The 21928-nt window shown below is 45.5% G+C and overlaps 1 protein-coding gene across 1 annotated transcript in view; it reads left to right on the top strand.

The window, feature by feature from the left end:
- Nucleotides 1–21019, top strand: part of LOC132572250 (zinc finger protein RFP-like) — a 42957-nt gene extending 21938 nt beyond the window's left edge. The window contains exons 2-8 of the mRNA XM_060239126.1: nt 6301–6724; nt 8159–8254; nt 11678–11908; nt 12394–12416; nt 13171–13289; nt 18384–18415; nt 19703–21019. Of these exons, the coding sequence (XP_060095109.1) occupies nt 6332–6724; nt 8159–8254; nt 11678–11908; nt 12394–12416; nt 13171–13289; nt 18384–18415; nt 19703–19711 (903 nt within the window). The 5' untranslated portion in view covers nt 6301–6331 and the 3' untranslated portion in view covers nt 19712–21019. The remainder of the gene's footprint in view (nt 1–6300; nt 6725–8158; nt 8255–11677; nt 11909–12393; nt 12417–13170; nt 13290–18383; nt 18416–19702) is intronic.
- Nucleotides 21020–21928: the final 909 nt, after the last annotated feature.

Below are 21928 nucleotides of genomic sequence, written 5' to 3'. Positions count from 1 at the left end.
TCAGTGGTCTGCAACCTTTTTGGCACCAGGGACTGGTTTTGTGGAAGACAATTTTTCCACAGACCAGTGGGGGTGGGGTTGCTGGGGTTTTTTGCTGCCTCCCTCTTCTTTTATTTATTTTCCCCCACCCCCACAGTAGGCAGAAAAACACCCAGCTCCTTTCCCCAAAAGAGGGCAAATCACACCCACAAGATGTAAAGGAACTGCTCTTCCACCTATCTTTTCTTTTTCTCCATGATCCATTCTACACAATTGTAGGGAAGGGAAAAGAAGAAGCACAAAGACCATTGCAAAGAAGTCCTGTACAATTTCTTAGCCCTTGCTTATTACTATGATCAATACCATCAGTTCCCAAATGTTGAGTCTAAGTCAGATGTCAGACCCTGTGACTCACACAATTTTCACTGGCCAGAATAGTCCCACACATTGGTGGGGAAAAGGTTATGTAACTGCCACAAACAGTAAAAAACGGTGTCATTTTCTTGGCCACGGCTCAGTTCTCTGGCAAGCCCCTGGTGTTCTGACTAGAGGCTGGTCAGGTGGATAGAAGCGGGCTGTAAGTCCATGTCTGTAAATGGGACCCTCCATATTCTGTGGCACTCTATCTTTGAATACCATTGAGAGCTTAGTGGGGTTTGTAGAAGGCAAAGTGATGTTTTTGCACATGGAGGAAAATCTCCATGCAGGCAGAACACAAACACTATCTCTCTCCACAACCAAAAGGGAGGGGGAGGCAAATCACAAGAAAACAAGCAAATAACCCCCCTGCCTGACCTGCCAGCCCAACCCTTTGAGCTCAAGGTGGAGAGGAAAGACAAAGTCTTTATGTTCTCTTGAAAAGGTCTGTTTCTGGGCAGTGCCAGGCAGCACCCAAACCTGCCCTAGAATGTCCCATGTGTATAGCCCCAAACCTCCTCTCACAGGAGACCGGGAGAAAGCACACTCCACCCATTGTAAATTCTCCCCTTACAGATTATATCGTGCCCTTGAGCCAGGAACACTTCAGCCTGGGGATTTTAGGAATTGGCTCCCTAATTTTTCAGTCCCTGAAACGGATTCCAACTCTTCCAGTTCATTCATCGCAGAAGCACAACTGAAAACTAGGGTTGCTAATCCCCAGGTGGGGGCATGGGATCCCCCGGTTTGGAGGCCCTCCCCCCGCTTCAGGGTCATCAGAAAGCAGGGGGAGGGGAGGGAAATGTCTGCTGGGCACTCCATTATTCCCTATGAAAACTGATTCCCATAAAGTATAATAAAGAACTGCTCTGTGGGGCTCGGAGGGGGGGGGCTGTTTTTTGTTAGAGGCACCAAATTTGCAGCATAGCATTCGGTGCCTCTCCTCAAAACACCCTCCAAGTTTCAAAAGGATTGGACCAGGGGGTCCAATTCTATGAGCCCCCCAAAGAAGGTGCCCCTATCCATTATTTCCAGTGGAGGGAAGGCATTTAAAAGGTGTGCTGTCCATTTAAATGTGATGGCCAGAACTCTCTTTGGAATTCGATTATGCTTGTCACAGCCTTGCTCCTGGCTCCATCCCCAAAGTCCCCAGATATTTCTTGAATTGGACTTTCGAATCCGGTGGCCCCGCTCTCATCAGTGTCCGCCGCAAATTTCCCGCTCTGCCCCCTGCTAGATCCGGCCCTGTTTGCCGAGGAGTTTTCTGAATGCTTTTCTCTGCTTTAGAGACTTATTCCCTCACTTCGCCTTCACCCAGCAAGAGATCCTCCATCTCCACTCCAAACTGCGGTCTTTCTATAAGTAAGGATCTTAGAAGTTTGAAGAGTAGAGAGAGTTCTCACTGGTCGCTTTTGCAGGGGAGGGAGGATCTTCATTCCAGCCAGAAATCTTGGCTCTTTGCGTTCAGGATGTGCAGATACACGCCCCCCCCCCCCAATTTAACGCCGCGCCTGTTGCGCATTTACTTAACAATCCGCCCTTCTTGCTTAACTTCAAAACCAGACAACAAAGTATCATAATATTACTCGTATCTGAAGAAATGTTCTTGCACAGGAAAGAATTAAACTTAATTGGTCTTAAAGGTGCCATTAGAGTAGAGGCAAACTTTGTGCTATTGCTTCAGACCAACTCCGCGACCTGAATCTATGATATTACTCAGCGCTGCAGCAGTAGCCTGATTTTTAGCAGGTTTTTATCCACCAATTGCCGAATCGCAATGAAAGTTAAAAGAAGGATCCTGTGCGAGCTTATGTGAAAGCAGTCCAGCAGATATTAAAGGATTTACTCCCAAGTAAAAACGTGTAGGATTGGGCTTCCCCCTTCTAGAGTAACATCTACAATTTGGCCGCTTTGCACCAAAACGAATACAGGTATTTCTAAATGCTCACGTGCGCTCAGCAAGTTCTCGGTTTCGATTTGAACTAGTTTGATTGATTGATGAATTCATTCATCGATTGGAATGTTGGGACTCACCCATTGGCTGTTCAAAGTTTGGCTCCGCCCCCACAGGGGCTGGTAGAGTTCTTTCTCGCTTTCTTTTCGCCCGGTGCCGTTTGAGTGGCTGTTGCGGGATTGGACGGTGACGTTGTAGCCGCCTCTTTGAAGTCCCGGTTCGTTCCTTTTCGCTCTCCGTTCTAATCGCAGCAGGCGAACGATCGTCTTTCTTTCTATTCTGCCGTAGCCACGAAGGGGCTTCTTTGGCCGTCCTCCGAAGAGAGTTGCGTAAGTAACCTGCCCTGTTGAACTGGCTAGGTGGGCACTTTCCGCCTTTGGACCGATGACATCTCTGTGGCATCATGTACTCTTGTGCTTTGTTGGCCGTGCTTTTTCCCCTTCTCCCTTTTGATTTATACTTCTCTATAACTGTGGTTCTGCGACTCAAGGCTGAGCGACAAAAAATTATATGCAGGTTTTTTTTAGGAACTTTGTTTCATCTATCTGTCTGTTTGAATTCAGTGGCAGTTAATTTATCTGAAGACATGTGCCTGCACCCGAAATCTCATACCTTGAATAGAATTTTGCTGGTCTTAAAGGTGCTGCTGAATTCGAACTTCGTTCTATTGCTTCAGCCCAAGTTTCCCGTGGGGGTGGAATCAAAAGTAATCAATAAGGTTTTCCCTTTCTTTGTCTCCTTTAAGATGCAGCCCCGTAGTGGGGAAACCATATATGGAGGAAAATCAAAAGCAGTCAACGGGATTTGTTTGTCTTATTTAAAATATCGCCCAGCGGTGGGGAAACTTCTGAGTTTATCAGGGCTTCGTCATGCTAAACTCAAAAATAGAGTTAACAAAACGGCGATTTGTTTCGCCAAGCCGGAGTCGTCGAGCAGAGGGAGACTTAGCTGGAAAAGATCTGCCCTGGGGGCAGCCCTGGGGGCCACTTGGGGGAACTGAGCCAGGAGAGAGGGCGTCACCATAAAATGGCCTCCGCGGGAATGACAAAATGTCTGCCGTGGGTGGCGTGGGGAAGTATGGGGTCAGTCGCAGAAGACGGAGGGGTTGTGGGGAGCCAGGCACCCTCCATGGATGGAAGGAACGGTTTGTGTCCCTGCAGATGCAACGAGAGTGTCTCCAAGGAGAAGGAGGGAAGGTGGGGCTGGCTCTGCTTTAGGAACCCGGGCGTTGTTAATGAAGCCGGTGGTGGTAGGCCGCCCCTTGGGAGATGGGTGTATCTAGGGTTGCCAAGTCCAATGCAAAAAATACCTGGGGACTTTGGGGGTGCAGCCGGGAGCAAGGGCGTTTCAAGCATAATTGAACTCCAAAGGGAGTTCTGGTCATCACATTTAAACGGACTGTACATCTTTTAAATGCCTTTCCTCTAGTGAAAATAATGAACGATAGGGGCATCTTCTGTTGGGACTCATAGAATTGGACACCCAGTCCAATCTTTTTGAAAGGAGGGTCCTTTGAGGAGAGGCGTTGGATGCTATGCTGTGGATTTGGTGCCTCTATCTCAAAAAAACAGAGCCTCAGACACCCGCAGATCAATTCTCCATTATATCCTATGTGCCCAGCAGATATCTCCCCCCCCCCTGCTTTCTGATGACCATGAAAGCGGGGGGGGGGGGGGGGAAGGGCCTCCAAACCAGGGGATCCCCTGCCCCTACCTGGAGATTGGCAATCCTAGGTGTACCTCACTGATCTCCTGGGGTGAGGAAACATGGAGCTGCTCTCCTTTTGAGCATAATAAAGGCCCAGCAGTGGCCTTAATTTCTGTGTACGAAGTACATTTAACAAAAGATAAAGAGGTTTTGCTTAAAGACAATAGTGAATTTTGTAAGGTTCCTGACAGTAGGGTTTCTAAGCTGAGTCTAGTTGATCCGGCAAAGGACCAGCGAAACCTATTTATTCTAACGAAGGCTGTGGCAGTACTTCCCTTTCATTTTGGAAAATTATGTTGCTGATGGGACAAAGATCTGGTTTTGGGGAGTGGGCTTTCAATAAACATGTTTATTTTCTTCACAGTCTAATTAATGATCCCTTTATGCCAACTTGGCTGAACTCAGTAGATGAGAAATTGATTACTTTTGGTCTTTTCCTCTCCCTTTTAAAATCCACCAGGTTCAGTAAAGCTATTATAGTGGTTAATGACTGTATGAAGAATATTGATTTTCAAGAGACATTGGCTAAAGACCATAGTGTGTGCTCTCCTTTATTTCTAAAGATCCCACATTAATATGCACGCTATTACTCTATTAACAGTTCAAATAAATCATGATGTGTTTATGCTGGCTGGATTTAACGTGCTACTGCTACGCTTCTGTCAGGAAGATACAAAAACATTCCATCCAATTGTAGATCTTGTTCTTGCTGGGTGTGAAAAACTGGTTCATATGTTTTTTCCCACTTTGGTTTACTGGAACTTCTGATGGCTGATAAGAATATGCTCTCCAAGCAGAAAATTAATTTCAACTATTTTATTGGCAGGACTTGACCAAACAAAGTTTCTATGGTGCTTATGTTCTACAATGAAAATGTGAGCTAATCAGGGGTTGCCTTCTAGAAAAATAGGTGGTGAAGCTCATCCAGGGATTGTTATACAGCTGTGCCTACTATTCAATGGACAAGGTGGGGAGAAGGAGGGGAACCCTCAGAAAGGTTCAGGAGCTGTGCTCCTGTGAGCTCCTGCTGAATCCGAGGCCTGGAGCTAATCTACAGTGCATAATATACTCAGATTCTAATTATAAGTATTTTCAGGCAAGTGATATACTGAGAAGTTTTATGTAGTAATTAATTGTATATATATTTTGTTTTACTCTGCTTCTGAATGACTTGTGGGCTGTAATAAAGATGGGGGGAACCACCCTTTTAATCATATAGCTGCTCCCGTTTTCACACTCTCCCCGTTGCTTCTCATTTAGACAGAGGTTTTTTCACCAGTCTGTTTGCCCTCATGCTCCTTGACTGCCACGTTAGAATATTTTCTTCATGCTATATAGGTGTGTTATCCTTATCCTTAAGGTATTTATGCAATTCCTTTTGGCTGTGTTAGCGGGGCCAAGATCCCAGGAGGCTAATAGAGCATCATAGTTGAGAGCCTGACGTGAGCTGGAAAGATCCCAGTTTAAAAGCTCATTGGCCCTGGACTTCCTAGGTGTCTAAACAATCTCGCCCTTTCCCTCATTTTTTGAAATGGACCTTAGACTTAATCTGCTTCTAGTTCTCCACTCTGGAAACATGTGACCCTGAGCATGGACGAAGTGTGTATTCCTCATGACTGTTTTAGCTTTTGCTGAATCCATATGCCTTTTCTGAGCTGAGTCAGATTGTACTGGTTTGTACAGGTCTCCAGCCATGTTCCCTCTAAGTTGCAGAGTCTTGTGAGCAAAAATGCTACTTTGTGAGCTACTGCATAAATTAGTGTGCTCTGGGGTCATCCTTCCTGAGCTAAGACAAAAATGTGTGAGCTGGAGGATAAACATCTGTGAGCTAGCTCACACTAACGCAGCTTTTTAGAGGGAACACTGGTCTCCAGTGACATAACAGGCACCCCCATCCCACCCCACTGTGGCCACCTTGCAGTTCTGACTGTGATTAGTTAGGAAGCCATGGATTTTGAAGAGCTCTCCCTGCTAATAAAGCTCACCCCACTTTAGGTGAACACATGAAGGTGCCTTCTGTGGATCACACTCTCGATCTGGCCTGGTTGGTATTGCCTGTGAGATTGGTTGTGTCTCTCCAGAGTCTCACTTTCACCTCACCTGCAACCTGAGCCTTTTGAGCGGGGATGTCAGGGATTGAACTGGAGACCTTGTGCATGTAGAGCACATGTTCTTCTGCTAACCCACAGATCCTCCCTGAAGTGATATTTTCTCTGCCTAAACTGAGACCTTTCTCTTGCCAGCAATCCCAGAAGGAAATAAAAGGAAGGCCTCATGGCTTCCGGGAGCCCCAGAAAGAGGTTTTGGGAGGAAACGACTTGCCCCATCTGCTTGGAGTGTTTTGTGGAACCAATGACTCCGGCTTGTGTGCACAACTTTTGTCGCAATTGCATTATGCAGTCATTGGACAAATCTCCCACAAGCACCTTGTGCCCACTCTGTAAAAGGAGTTTTTGCCCAGAGGACCTGAAGCCAAACTACAATGTGGGCGGCTTCAGTTACATAAGCAGACTTCTGAGCAACCTGGAAGAGGTGGACTGTGAGAGGCATCATGATCCCCTGAAACTCTTCTGCAACAGTTGTGCAACCCTCCTCTGCACCTCATGCACAAAGGAGCACCAAGATCATGACATAGTTCCAGCGGAAGAGGTTGCCAAAGAGTTCAAGGTATGAACCCTTTACTTGGGGGCTGGGGATAAAGGGTGAGTACTTTGAAACAAGAGAATTAGCTATGCACCATGGCTAGGGTGGCTTGCTGTTTAATGTCCCTGTTGCTGTGAACTGCAGCTTTTCACAGCAGATCTCACTGGGGAACCTACAACTCAAAAGTTTGTGTGTAAACTTATGAAAAGCACCCAATCCTGGGCCAGAAACCTCGGGCAGCCTTTGTGTGAAAGGGCTGAGTTGTTTGGAAGGAGTTCCACACCCCTGGCCACAGCGCAGACTTGTAAGAGCTTTAATTAGTGATGACATCCTCCCAAAATCATCCTATGAACAGGATTTCTGGGAAGGTTCTGGGAATCGGTAATCCCTTGCTTGCCCCTGCGGAACAAGTTCTTGGGATTCTTTTGAAAATAATTTCACGACTGGGGCGTAAGGGACCTACCTACACTTCAGATTGCCAATCCTGAAGAAAAACCAGGACATTGTATAGATTGGGGAGGAGGGGCAAAGTAAGTAACCAGCTCTAAGCTTTGATTTCCTCCCAGTTCTTTAAAAAAAAAAAATCCCCAGACGAAGATTTGTTCTATGTTCTGTTTTTTGTGTAGCTAATGAAATGGACCCTATGGGATATCAGAGCCATAGTTTGTGACGTATGGCCTAGAGCAGGGTGGCCAAACTTGCTTAACTTAAGAGCCACATAGAATAAATGTCAAAGGTTTGAGAGCCACAATACATGAATTTCAGATGTTTGAAAGCTGCAAGGGAGGAAGGAAGGCAAATAAATGGGGGGGGGGGGAGGAAGAGGTGGAAAGATGGAAAGAAAGCAACTTTAACTTTAAATGCATACTCCAAGCTGCCAGCTGGCTTGGCAAAACGATTTAAAGAGACAAATGCCTTCTCCAAGTCAGCTGACAGGGCAGTGGGAGCTTCAAGAGCCACACAACGTTTATGAAAGAGCCACATGTGGCTCCCAAGCTGCAGTCTGGCCACCCCTGGCCTAGAGTTCCCTGCCTTAAGGATGTTGTGCCTCAATAGATGTCTGTCCCTTTCACATCTTAAGTGGATCTTTTGGCGGGACAGGCTTGCTAAAAGACTTTTAAGGATCCCAGGTGTGTTGCCATGTTGGTCTGAATCAATAGAGCAAAGTTTGAGTCTAGTGGCCCCTTTAAGACTGACAAGTTAAATGCTGGGTATCCGTTTTCATACCCAGAATTAGAGGTGTTGGTCTTAAAGGTGCCACTGGATTTGAAACTTTGTTCAGCTGCTTCACGCCAACACGGCTGCCCACCTGAATCTATCCCCATTCTCTGTGTTCTGCTGACCTACGTAGGGCTGAGTGAGCTGCATGCTCCTCACCCATCCTTAAACTGTAAGTCCCCCCCTTCCCCATTTGTAACCCTCAAAACTATCTTTGACATGAACTTGTTTTTCCTCGAGGACTGGCTTTCATCTTCTGTGAAGTCATGGGAGAAACTGAAAGACGAGATGATGGAGAATTACTTATCCACACGAGACAAGGGGACATTAGCCCTTGTAAGTATCACTGTTAATATGAAGCAAAGAATCTGAATAAATGCTGGAAATGTTCTGTGTATGAACTGATCCACGAGGTAGATCTCCCTCCCTGAGAGCAATACTCCCTCTAAGCCGTGGAGTCTTGTGAAGCAAAAATCCTACTTTGTGAGCTACTGACATTGGAGTTGTGAGCTACTGCATAAATTAGCTTGCTCTGGGGCCATTTTCCCTGAGCTAAGACAAAAGTGTGTGATCTGGAGGCTAAACTATGAGCTACCTCACACTAACTCATGCCTGAGAGTCTGTTCTTTGATGGAACACTGCCTGAGAGTCCATTCTTTGATGTGTTTTGCTCATCCATCAGTTGTTCAGGAGAGGGGTTTTGGGTCTCTTGGGAATCTGGTGGAAGCTTCCTGCACAGCTGAGTATAGAACGTCTCTCCATGCAATGTTAAAGGCGAAGCCAGGGTACACGTCTTCTGTGACTGGAACCCCAGTTCCTCCCGAAGCTGGGGAGGTCTGTTCCTATGAGAGGACTGCCTATGAGCTGGCAGTGAAAGCAGCAAAGGCGGCATTCCTCTCCACTTTTATTGCATCTGTTAGCTCACACCCAGCACAATTGTTTAGGGTGATTTGGTCTCTGATGCCGCTTACAAAAGGGAATCCAAATAGTCGGAATTTGGCTATTAGCTGTGAGGCCTTTTTGAACTTTTTCTCAGATAAAGTTCTGTCGCTGTGCTGTGACCTGTCTGCCAGTGTTGACATAGTAAGTGAACTGGATGCCCCTTGGCTGCCTTTGGATTCAGTTTTTGACACCTTCAACTTGCTCTCTGCTGCTGATCCTGGGTGCTGTCAGACTGACCGCGTGCGTCCTTGACCTGTGCCCCTCGTGGCTGGTCATGTGAGGATATGGGGTCCAGTATGGATATTGTCAACTTGTCCCTGGACACTGGGGCTTATCCAGAGGGCCTCAAGGAGGCCGTGGTCATACTGCTCTTTAAAAAACCAACTCTGGATCCTTTAAATCTGCCTAGTATCAAATTTATCATTTCTGGGTAAGATAATTGAGAGGGTAGTAGCTGAACTGCTCCAGGGTTTCCTGGATGAGACATCAGTGTTGAATCTATTCCAGTCTGGCTTCTGTCCTGGCTGTGGGATGGAGATGGTGCTGCTAGTGTTTATTAGATATTGCAGCAGTGTTGGGCAGTCAATTATGATCTTTAACATCTGTATGTGTCCCCTCACCCAGCTGGTGAGGAGCTTCAGGCCTAGGTGTCATCAATACACTGATGACACCCAGCTGCATCTCTTATTGGATGGTCATCTGGATGCCATCCTGCATAGTTTGGCTGTGAGTTTGGAAGCCATGGTTGGATGGTTAAAACAGTTGGCTGAAGCTGAATCCAATGAAGGTTCAATGGCTTGGGGGGGAGGCATTTTGGAACTGGGGCATAGATTACCAGCTCTTGATGGAGCGCCACTGACACCGGTGAAATCTGGGAATGATCTTGGGCCCTTCCCTTACTGTGGAGGCCCAGGTCGCTCATATTGTCAAGCTGGTGTTCTTTCATCTACACCAAGATCAGCAGTTGGCCGCTTTTCTGTTGCATCCCAACCTGGCCATGGTAATCCGTGCAGGTTAGGTTACTATCACTCGTTCTATGCTGGCCTGCCCTTGCGACTGATCCTGAAGCTTCAGCTGGTCCAAAATGCAGACGCATAAGTCCTGACAGGAGCGTTAAGGATGGCACGTATACATCCTGTGTGCCAGGTATGCTGGCTCCCAGTGGAATACTGAATCAAGTCCAAGATTTTGGTAGAAGAGGATATTGGTTTTATACCCCACCCTTTGCTACCCAAAGGAGTTTCAGAGTGGCTTACAAATCTCCTTTCCCTTCCTTTCCTCACAACAGACACCCTGTGAGGTTGGTGGGGCTGAGAGAGCTCTCCCAGAACTGCTCTTGAGTAGAACAGCCTTGAGAGAATTTGTGGCTGACCCAAGGTCACATCAGCAGGTGCATGTGGAAGAATAGGAAATCAAACCTGGTTCTCCCAGATAAGAGTTCGTGCACTTAACCACTAGACCAAACTTGTATTGACCTATAAGGCCTTGAGTGGTCTGGGACCAATGTGCTGATGGGATCGACTCCTCTGTTTTGTCCCTGGGAGAGAAGAGCGTTGCATTCCTTAGACGACAACTTGTTGGTGGTGTGTGCCCAGAGTCCTGCAGTATCGGGGATTCAATGATTCATAACATTCAATGAATAATAATAGTAATAAGCCAATAATATATATTCTAATACACGGTGTTAAAACAATATAACAAATAACAATACAATAAAAGATGGTGTGTCTTTTGCCTACTGGGAACCAAATCCTGGTGGTGGGGTGGAAATCAAGGAAATAAGATTATGTGGGGACAAAAAGAACACCCTCTCGCTCAGCACTGCAGCCCCAAACCATTTTGGTTTTGAAGGCGAGCTTAAAACAATTCACCTTTGAGCCGTCGAATTCCAGTGTCTTCCATAATTTGGCCTTGGAATGCACTAATGTACAGGACTATTTTGTAGCAGGAACTCCTTTGCATATTAAGCCACACACCCCTGATGTAGCCAGTTCTCCAAGAGCTTACAGTAGAAGATGAAGATATTGGATTTATATCCCGCCCTCCACTCCAAAGAGTCTCAGAGCGGTTCACAATCTCCTTTACCTTCCCCCCCCCCCACAACAGACACCCTGTGAGGTGGGTGGGGCTGGAGAGGGCTCTCACAGCAGCTGCCCTTTCAAGGACAACCTCTGCCAGAGCTATGGCTGACCCAAGGCCATTCCAGCAGGTGCAAGTGGAGGAGTGGGGAATCCAACCCGGTTCTCCCAGATAAGAGTCCACACACTTAACCACTACACCAAACTGGCAGTAGGCCTTGTAAGAAGAGCTGTAAGCTCTTGGAGGATTGACTACACCAGGGTGTGTGGCCTAATATGCAAAGGAGTTCCTGCTACAAAAAAAGCTTTGCTACCGTGTATCTTGATATGCTGATAGTTTATTACAGCACCAGGCCAGTACAATCTGTTCTGATATGCTGATGACTGTTTGCATGCCACTTCTGAAGTTACAGTGAAGGCACACATGTTGCAAGTTATGTGTGCGCATTGATTTGTAATGGGGAATGCACACACGTGTACGTTACATGCGCACATCGGTTTGCAACAAACTGCCAATAGCATTCACATTGCACATTTATCTCGGTGCTGGTCTTCATTTAATGTGCAGCTCCAGTTGTGCAATTTATAAATGCATTGACTGTAGCATTCAAATGACTGAACACACCTGTAAAGACCAGTTGTGCCCTGCGTGCGAATTGTACATGCATTTGCTGTAATGCGAACTGGGCTTTTGTGTTGCTGAACTCTCACCATCTTTTCATCCGTTTTCTCATTGCAGAAGCAGATTGCAAGAGAGAGGCAGAATATGGCAGTCAGGTTCCAAGACCTGTGGCTGTTTCTAAAGAGACAAGAGGATCTTACGCTGACCCAGATGAAACAGACTGAGAAGCAGATGGAGAGGAAGAGGGACCAGCGTATGGATCGACTCTACCAGAGGCTCGCCTCCCTGGAGGGTCTTATCCAGGAAGTGGAGAAGAAGAAGGAGATGCCTGCCAATCAGCTCTTGAAGGTGAGACGATTGGCCGGTTCTCTTCTTATGGAAGCATGAAGCTGCCTTTTTCTCAGACAGACCATTGATGTGCTGAGCCCTGTATAGTCTGCTCTGACAGGCAGCAGCTCTCCAGGGGCTTGGTCAGAGAAGGATCGTTCCCTCTGCCCTACTCATCAACCGTTTTAAGTTGAGATGCCTATGTAGACATTTTGTAAGATACGTACATGTGCCCGGGTGCAAGGGGACGAGACGATCAATATCCTGGATCTGAGGGCAGGGGTGGAATTCTAGCAGGAGCTACTTTGCATATTAGGCCACACATCCCTGATGTAGTCAGTCCTCCTGGAGCTTACAAAAAAGAGTCTTGTAAGCTTTTGGAGGATTAGCTACATCAGGGGGTGTGGCCTAATATGCAGTGGAGCTCCTGCTAGAATTTCACTCCTGTCTGAGGGGAATCCCAAAGAGCAGAAACTGAACAACTTTTTTTTTCCCTTCTCACCCAGAATGCTGGCAGCCTATTGAAGAGGTAAGCCAACTTTCCTTTTTCTCCTTATGCAATGAAATGTGTTTGTAGCATTTAGTGGGTTTTCCCTATAGTCTGGTGGGGGGAGGCCGGGCTGAGACAATAAGGTTGCTTTCCTAAAATGTGCTAGTTACCTTTGGAGAAGGCCAAACTTCTTGCACTTAATGAGGCGGAACTTTAAATGACTAGCATATGACATACCAGAAACAGGAAGCGCGTAATATACCAGAAACAGTTATTTGACAACTAGTGACTACGCTTTCTAGACTTGTGTTTAGCTGCGCTTTGAATTGTATTTTGTTTTATTTGATATCCTGCCCTCCCCGCCGAAGCATGCAGAGTTGTGGAGTAAGTATGTGCTTTTCCTCAACTGGGAATGGACATCAGAGACTTAGTTAGGGCAGTAGGCCAGTCAGTGCTGCAGCAGACTAGAGAGCAGGTGACTAAGGATGTGATGCTGCCTGGGAGCTTTTGGGCAGGTTTTTGTCCAGTGGCTGAAAATGCTGAATTCGAGGAGCTTTGAAGATCATCTACAATTTTAAATTTCCTCCAGTGTTTGCTTTAGCTTTCTTATGCAGGGGCTTGAGACCTTGCCCTGGGAATGTTTATTCACTGATGAGTTTTGTCATGCAAACTCTCTCTCCCCCCCCCCCCCCCCCACGTTTCTAGAGTTCATTTCCTTTTCTTCATTTCTTTTTATTGCCTTGAGATTTTTGATTTGGTGGTTTGGAGGATTATTCTCTATTTGCCTTTTCAGGAGCAGGAAGCTGGTGAAGTTAAATAATCCATCGGGTTTTCTTCCTGTACTACGCCGGAAAGTCTTGACCATCACTAATACCAGCGCGATTCTGGAGAGGGCCATGAAAGAATTTGAAGGTATTGAAACATCCCTGCATGTATCTCTGGCTGAAAAAGTGCTCTTGTTGGGCGGGGAGAAAGGTGGGATCTCTGGGGGGCCTGACTGAAGTCAGATGAGGTTGGAAAGCAGGGATTCATTTCCACCTAGTGTCCCACTGATGGTCAACAAGAGCCAGCTTCAGGGAGTTTGGGTGTGTGTGGTCCCATTAAAATCTGCCTTGTTGAGTAATTTGCTTCATACTCTGCACAGGTGCAAACTTGGTTGTTGTTCAGTCGCACAGTCGAGTCTGACTCTTTGCGACCCCATGGAGAAAGTCATGCCAGGCCCTCCTGTCTTCCACCATCCTCTGAAGTCTGCTCAAATTTGTGTTTGTTACATCGGTAATGCTGTCAAGCCATCTCATCTTTTGCCGTCCCCTTCTTCTTTTGCCTTCTGTCTTTCCTAGCATCAGGATCTTCTCCAGGGAGTGCTCCCTTCTCATTTGGTGGCCAAAGTATTTGAGCTTCAGCTTCAGCATCTGACCTTCCAGGGAACAGTCTGGGTTGATTTCCCTTAGGACTGACTGATTTGATCTTTTTGCAGTCCAAGGAACTCTCAAGAGTCTTCTCCAGCACCACATCTCAAAAGCATCTGTTCTTCTGCGCTTGGCCTTCCTTATGGTCCAGCTCTCACAGCCATACATTACTACTGGGAATACCATCGCTTTAACTATACGTACTTTTGTTGGCAGGGTGATGTCTCTACTTTTTATTATACTGCTCAGGTTTGCCATAGCTGTCCTCCCAAGGAGCAAATGTCTTTTAATTTCATGGCTACAGTCACCATCTGCAGTGATCTTAGATCCCGGAAATGTGAAGCCTGTCACTACTTCCATGTTTTCCCCTTCTATTTGCCAAGGTTTGATGGGGCCAGATGCAATTCTCTTAGTTTTTTTATGTTGAGTTTCAAGCCTACTTTTGTGCTCTCTTCTTTCACACTCAACAAGAGGTTCTTTAGGTCCTCCGCATCTTCTGCCATTAGAGTAGTGTCATCTGCATATCTGAAGTTGATGTTTTTCCCAGCAATCTTAATTCTGGCTTGTGCTTCTTCCAGGCCAGCATTCCGCATGATGTACTCTGCATATAAATTAAATAAGCAGGGTGACAATATACATCCTTGTCGAACTCCTTTTCCTATTCTAAACCAATCATTTGTTCCATATCCCGTTCTGACAGTTGCTTCTTGACCCTTATACAGGTTTCTCAGGAGACATGTGAGGTGGTCTGGTACTCCCATCTCTTTAAGGACTTGCCACAGTTAGTTGTGATCCACACAATCAAAGGCTTTAGCGTAGTCAATGAAGCAGAAATAGACTTTTTCTGATACTCCCATGTTTTCTCCATAATCCATCGAATGTTGGCAATTTGATCTCTAGTTTCTCTAACTCTCTGAAACCCAGCTTGAACTTCTGGTAGTTCCTGATAGACATACTGCTGAAGCCTAGCTTGTAGGATCTTTAACATGACCTTGCTGGCATGTGAAATGAGTGCAATGGTGCAATAGTTTGAACATGGCGTTACCCTTCTTTGGGATTGGAATATAAACCGATCTTTTCCAACCATGTGGCCACTGTTGTGTTTTCCAAATTGGTTGACATAATGTGTGCATCACTGTAACAGCATCATCTTTTAGTACTTTGAATAGCTCAACTGGGATACCATCATCTCTGCTCGCTTTGTTAGTAATGCTTTCTAAAGCCCATTTGACTTCACTCTCCAGGATGTCTGGCTCAAGAATGTTTGTCCGGGACATTGAGATCCTTCTTGTATAATTCTTCTGTGTATTCTTGCCACCTCTTCCTGATCTCTTCTGCTTCTGTTAGGTCCCTACGATTTTTGTCCTTTATTATGGCCATCTTTGCACGAAACATTCCCTTGATTTCTCCAATTTTCTTGAATAGATCTCTTGTCCTTCCCATTCTATTTTTTTCCTCTTTTGATTTGCATTGTTCCTTCAGGAAGGCCTCCTTCTCTCTCCTTGCTATTTTCTGGAAATCCGCATTCAGTTGGGTGAATCTTTCCTTTTCACCTTTGCCTTTTGCTTTCCTTCTTTCCTCAGCTATTTGTGAAGCCTCATCAGACAGCCACTTTGCTTTCTTGTATTTCTTTTTCTTTGGGATGGTGCTGATTGCTGCCTTCTGTACAATGTCTCGAACCTCCATCCATAGTTCTTCTGGCACTCTGTCTGTCAGCTCTAGTTCCTTCAACCTATTCTTTACCTTCACTGTATATTCATAAGGGATGTGATCAAGGTCAAACCTGAATGGCCTAATGCTTTCCCCAGTTTTCTTCAGTTTAAGCCTGAATTTTGTGATGAGTAGCTCATGATCTGAGCCGCAGTCAGCTCCAGGTCTTGTTTTTGCTGCCTGTAAGGAGCTTCTTCATCTTTGACTGCAGAGTATATAATCTGATTTCTGTGTTGCCCATCAGGTGATGTCCACGTGTAGAGTTGCCTTTTAGGTTGTTGGAAGAGGGTGTTCGCTATGTTCTCTTGACAAAACTCTTATTAGCCTTTGCTCGGCTTCATTTTGTTCTCCAAGGCCAAACTTGTCAGTTGTTCGGTCACCTTTTGACTTCCTTCTTTGGCATTCCAGTCCCCTATGATGAGGAGGACATCTTTTTTTTGGTATTAATTCTAGAAGGTGTTGTAGATCTTTATAGAACTGGTCCACTTCAGCCTCTTCTGCATCAGTGGTTGGGGCATAGACTTGTATTACTGTGATATTGAATGGTTTGCCTTGGATACGGACCGAGATCATTCTGTCATTTTTGAGATTGTATCCCATTACTGCCTTTCTCACTCTTTTGTTAACTATAAAGGCCACACCATTTCTTCTACGGGACTCTTGCCCACAGTTACAGATGTAGTGATCTCTGAGTTAAATTCACCCATTCCTGTCTATTTTAGTTCACTGATTCCCAAGATGTTAATGTTCAGTCTTGCCATCTCTTGTTTGACCACATCTAACTTACCTTGATTCATAAGAACATAAGAGAAGCCATGTTGGATCAGGCCAACGGCCCATCCAGTCCAACACTCTGTGTCACACAGTGGCAAAAAATTTTATATACACACATGCACTGTGGCTAATAGCCACTGATGGACCTGTGCTCCATATTTTTATCTAAACCCCTCTTGAAGGTGGCTATACTTGTGGCCGCCACCACCTCCTGTGGCAGTGAATTCCACATGTTAATCACCCTTTGGGTGAAGAAGTACTTCCTTTTATCCGTTTTTATTCATAGATCTTACATTCCATGTTCCGATGCAGTATTGTTCTTTGCAGCATTGGACTGTTCTTTCACCATTAGACACATCCACAGCTGAGCGTCCTTTCAACTTTGACCCAGCGGCTTCACTCTTTCTGTGGGTTCTTGGAACACTTTTCCCCAGTAGCATATTGGGCACCTTCTGACCTGAGGGGCTCATCTTCCAGTGCCATATCTTTTAGCCTTTTGTTTCTGTCCATGGGGTTTTCTTGGCAAGGATACTGGAGTGGTTTGCCATTTCCTTCTCCAGTGGATCACATTTAGTCTGGATTCTCAGCTGTGGCCTGTCCATCTTGGGTGGCCCTACATGTCATAGCCCACAGCCTCATTGAACCGCGCAAACCCTCTCGCCACGACAAGGCAGCAAACCATGAGAGAGAGGTTCAAACTACTGCCAATATATATTATGTTTTTGTTTCAGAATGGTTTGCATAAAAATACAGGCATGTTGGAATGCTGACTTTTTTAGTATAAAAGTGAAGTCCAAAAAAGATACAGATCCTCTAAAGTACCAGCAGAAGGAGAAGAACCAGCAACAGTGCTGTAGAACGAGGAGGACTGGATGCTGTAATAGTTAGAGTTAGACCAGAACCAGGGAGACCTGGAGTGGAGTAGAGATGTAAAATTTCTGGAAATTTTGACGCTTGGACACCCCCCCCTCCCGTTTTTATCCATCTTTCCCTCTGGAAAAAACGGAAATTTTCAGAAAAATTGGAAAAAAAAATTGTAACATTAGCACTTCTTTTTTCTTGTGCAGATTGAAACTCATTCTGTTACTTTAGGAACATAAACTATGACTATGGGCAATGAAATTTACGTGGCATGAAATTATCACAACTAGCATATTAAAAATTATCACAACTAGCATATTAAAAATATAGTGTATCCAAACAATTATTACAAACAGAATTTACTTTTTAAATAATATTTATTTGAAATTGTAACAAATGGAGCAGCAGTCTCCTGAACTGTTTACTAGTTTATGTGGAACAGACAAAAAAACCTCTACAAAACAATTTTTAAAAATCCAGAAGTAATAATTACTCATATTTCCTCTCCACAGTATTAAATAAAAATAAACTCATTCTCATAAAAAGAATTGAAGAGGGGGGAAGTGTATAGAAGGGAGTGTAGGACTAAGTTTCAATGAATGGGCACGACTTGCTTGTCCTCAGTGCACAGAAATTAGAATAATCTGATACAATACATGTTTTTTAGAAATGATTTGGAAAATATTTGAACACCTTGTCTTAAAACATTTTATTCATCATGTTAAAATAAAATGTTCCATAATCTTTTTCAGTTTTTCAGAAAAAAAGCAAAAAAGGCTTAAGGAAAAAAACGGGGGGGGGGGGGACGGGACGTCTCCTCCCCGAATTTTTTTGGTTTTTTTTCCCGGCCTTCACATTCCTAGGGTGGTGGAGTCCTGCAGCTGCAAGGCTCCCTGGCTGACATTGGGCCTGTTACTGTCCCCCAGCTTAACCTTGCAGAACAATGCTGTGCAGTGCTGGAGGCAGGGGAGTATACTGTCTTGCTCTCCTGGGCAGAGGGTTGTGATAAAACAGAGCAGAATCCTTTTCGCTGTGTTCTGGTAACTGATTCTGCTATGACACTCGCTTTACCACACCGTGCTAAGCCTGCGCATGGTGTACAACTAAATTCTATGTTCCTTTGTTGGAACTAGAATGAAGTTGGTCTCCCCCCACCAGATGGTTTTCTTTCGTGACTGCCATCTTCCATAGACCCTCCCCAAGACGAAGCAGGAGTTCATTCATTTGTGATCTCTTCCATTTTTTTCCACAGATTCGGTGTCCTCCGCTACTAGCAGCAGAAAGGTAAATATTTGGAGACCGGCGGAGTGGTGGCAGGGTGGACTTCTCATAGGCAGCTGCCTGTTTATGTGTGTCCTGGGACAGCAGTTGGGTAAAGTCCAGGAATTCATCTTGGAAGGGTGGACAGAATAGCCTGCAAATACAGACTTTTTCAAGCGTTTTCATGCGTGTTTTCAAAGAACTTTATATAGCTATGACTTCAGTAGTTTTTAACGCTGTTCCATAGGGTACCTTCATCTTTATATTTGTATCCTACCCTTCCACCAAGCGGCCTAGGGCAGCATACCTAGTGTGTGTCTCTCCCTCCCCACACACTTTACTGCTCTATCCTGGCAGTATCTTCTCAGCCAGTTTGGTGTAGTGGTTAAAGTGCATGGACTCTTACCTGGAAAAACTGGGTTTGATTCCCCACTCTTCCACTTGCAGCTGCTGGAATGGCCTTGGGTCAGCCATAGCTCTGGCAGAGGCTGTCCTTGAAAAGGCAGCTGCTGCAAGAGCTCTCAGCCCCACCCACCTCACAGGTGTCTGTTTTGGGGGTGGGGAGGAAGATAAAGGAGATTGTGACTGCTTTGAGACTCTGAGATTCAGAGGATAGGGCGGGATATAAATCCAATATCATCATCTTTTGTGTGGGGGTTACTTCTGCTGCAGACCCTGTCTTGCAGAGGGTGCCTGAGAAGGGACTCTTGGCCAGTCTCCTATGGCATATGCATATGGCAGGGGTGGCCAAACTTGCTTAATGCTAAGAGCCACATAAAATAAATGTCAGATGTTTGAGAGCCACAAAACAGGAAAATAGATAGGGAGAGGTGGAAAGAAAGCAGCTTTAACTTTAAAATGCTTTATCCAAGCCACCAGTTGTGTCTGGGCTCAGAAGTGATTTGCCTTTTCCAAGTTGGCAGATGGGAGAGAGTGAGGGCTTGTGAAAGAGCCATGCTTGTGTGAAAGAGCCATGCTTGGCTCCCAAACTACAATCTGGCCACCCCTGGCATATCGCATATGACCATCCATTAGTGGGAAAGCCCTGTTACAGTTTTTTCTCAACATGCAAATGAGAACGTTGCAGTATTACAGTAACTGTTTATGCCTTTTTTCTGCCATAAGAATTCCTACACATTCAGAGGAAATAGTGTCCAGATAGGCAGAGAGAACATGATCTCCCGCTGTGGCACCTCTCAGAGGCAGTAGCTGCTACAGACAGAGGCTCCTATGACTAGGCCTGCTGGGTGAGCAAAGGGAGTGTGGCAGATTCTGACCAGGCTCTGATCTCCTTTTCCCCTTCATTTACAGCTGAAATAATTTTGGACAGTGCTGATATTGAGCTCATTCTATGAAAGGACTGCAAGGAAGTGTGGTACTGACCGACCAACAGCAAGTTCTGCCCTTCACTTTCAAAGATTTGTGTACTAGTTGTGCATACTAGTCATGTGTGCAGGACTACAGTCTACCTTCTGTAAACATGTTGCTGGGAATTAGATGTGGGGAATGAGGGTGGCTGGTTTATGGATGTGTCAACGCTAGCTAGTTGTAGAGGGGTTTTAGTAGTTTAGTTTAGTTTATTTATGATTTATATCCCGCCCTTCCCACCAAGTGGCTCAGTAGAAGTTGTTTGACACCAGCACTGCAGTCTTTTCCTGAATGTCTGAAAACTGCTTTTCTACTTGTGGTTATATGCATGACTCTGTTGTATTGTCCTTATTGTGTGTATTTTATGGTGAACAGGACGCTCTTGCACATTCAAAGTATTTATATTGGTTTTCCCCACAATTAATTCTTTGATGCACAGAAAATTTTTCCTCTGTAACTGAAGCTTTTTACACACTCAAAAGCATTTATACGGTTTCTCCCCACAGTGAAATCCTTTGGTGAGTAGCGAGGCCTCTCTTGCAGCTACAGCCCTTTCCACACTGCAGGTATATGGGTTCTCTCCTGTGTGACTCCTTTGGTAAACAGCAAGGTTTTTCTGTGACTGAAGCCAGGGGTGGCCAGACTATGGCTCAGGAGCCACATGTGGCTCTTTCAGACATTGTGTGGCTCTTGAAGCCCCTACTGCTCCATCAGCCAACTTGGAAAAGGCATTTCTCTTTAAATCACTTCTCCAAGCCAAGCCAGTGGCTTGCAAAATGCATTTAAAGTTGCTTTCTTTCCACCTCTGCTTCCGCCCCCAATCTATTGCCTGCCTGCCTTCTCTCAAACATCTGATGTTCATATTTTGCGGCTTTCAAACATCTGCCACTTATTCTGTGTGGCTCTTATGTTATGCGAGTTTGACCACCCCTGACAGAAGCTCTTTTCATACTCCAATCATGTGAATGATTCCTCACCTTTGTGTCGTCTTTGGTGATTGGTAGGGTGTATTTTCTGTCTGAAGCACCACACTGCAGACATGTGTGATTCTTTTGGTGAGTAGTAAGGCTGACTGCCTTTACATACTGAAGGTGTATGATTGAAAGTCTTTACGCTGACTTCTGCTCCTGGTTTCCTTCCCGCTTCAGTCTCCCTTGATTCCTAGCTGCTTCTACTGCCATGTTCTTTTCTCTTCTGACACAGATTTCATCTCCTTTTTGAATGCAGAGAGAAACCCAATAAAAACCCAGTGTAAACAGACATAAGTGGACTATTCTTAGTACGCTAGCCGTGGAGAATCTTCTGCAAAATTTAACTATCAGCCAAAAGAGTGACTGTTGCCTTTTTTGTTTCATGTGCTTTACTAGGTGGAAATGCTAGCTGTAGAGGACAAGCTTAATAGAAACAGCTGTCCCTCCATGCCAGGAAAACCTATTTTCCATCCTTTAACAGAAACCCACATTCATTCTAAGGCTCCTCCCTTTCCTGGCGCACTACTCACCTTTCCTATGTTAGAAGCTCATAGAGTCCTGTACTGCCACACAGGAGTTAAAGGCAGGATCTGTATTTGCAATATTGAAGACCACCTGTCTTGTAAACAAGGCCTGGAGCCCTCCAGGTGCTAGATAGTCAGTTTTAATGAGGCTAACCTGCAGGCCTTCTCTGCTCTTAAGCCAAGGCTGTCTTATTAAAGTGTATGGGAAGGATTTAGGTGGGAGAAAAGAACAAGTGACACCATATCAGGATGAAAAACCTTTCTCTCTTTGCACTCGAAGGGATAAAAAGCATGAAACGGCGTGTCTTGATGGCACTGCACCATGGGCCCCTGGGGTGTAGCATAGTGTGGGAAGCTGAGGGACTGAGCCAGTCCTGCAAGCGCTGCCACCCCACAGGGCTGGCGTTCACACACATGCTCCCTGCCAGGTGGCCTGTTGGGCTCCCACCCCGGTTGTCCCATACGATCTTAGAAGAGGGAACAAGGTTTCAATCACCCAAAGTCCTTTTCCTCCGCTCTGCGAGCTGCTGCAACACTTTTTACTCTCTGGACAGCTGAGATTGGGGAAACTCCAGTTCAAGTCCTGACTCTCCTGTGAAACTCACTGTGATTGTCCTCAGCCTAACCTACCTCTCGGGGGAACTGTGAGAATTGTGTGTAAATATTTACAAATA

This window comes from Heteronotia binoei, chromosome 5, assembly GCF_032191835.1.
Source record: "Heteronotia binoei isolate CCM8104 ecotype False Entrance Well chromosome 5, APGP_CSIRO_Hbin_v1, whole genome shotgun sequence".
NCBI classification, from domain to species: Eukaryota; Metazoa; Chordata; class Lepidosauria; order Squamata; family Gekkonidae; genus Heteronotia; species Heteronotia binoei.
Note: the sequence above shows the minus strand (reverse complement) of the source record. Positions and strands in the feature narration are given on the sequence as shown.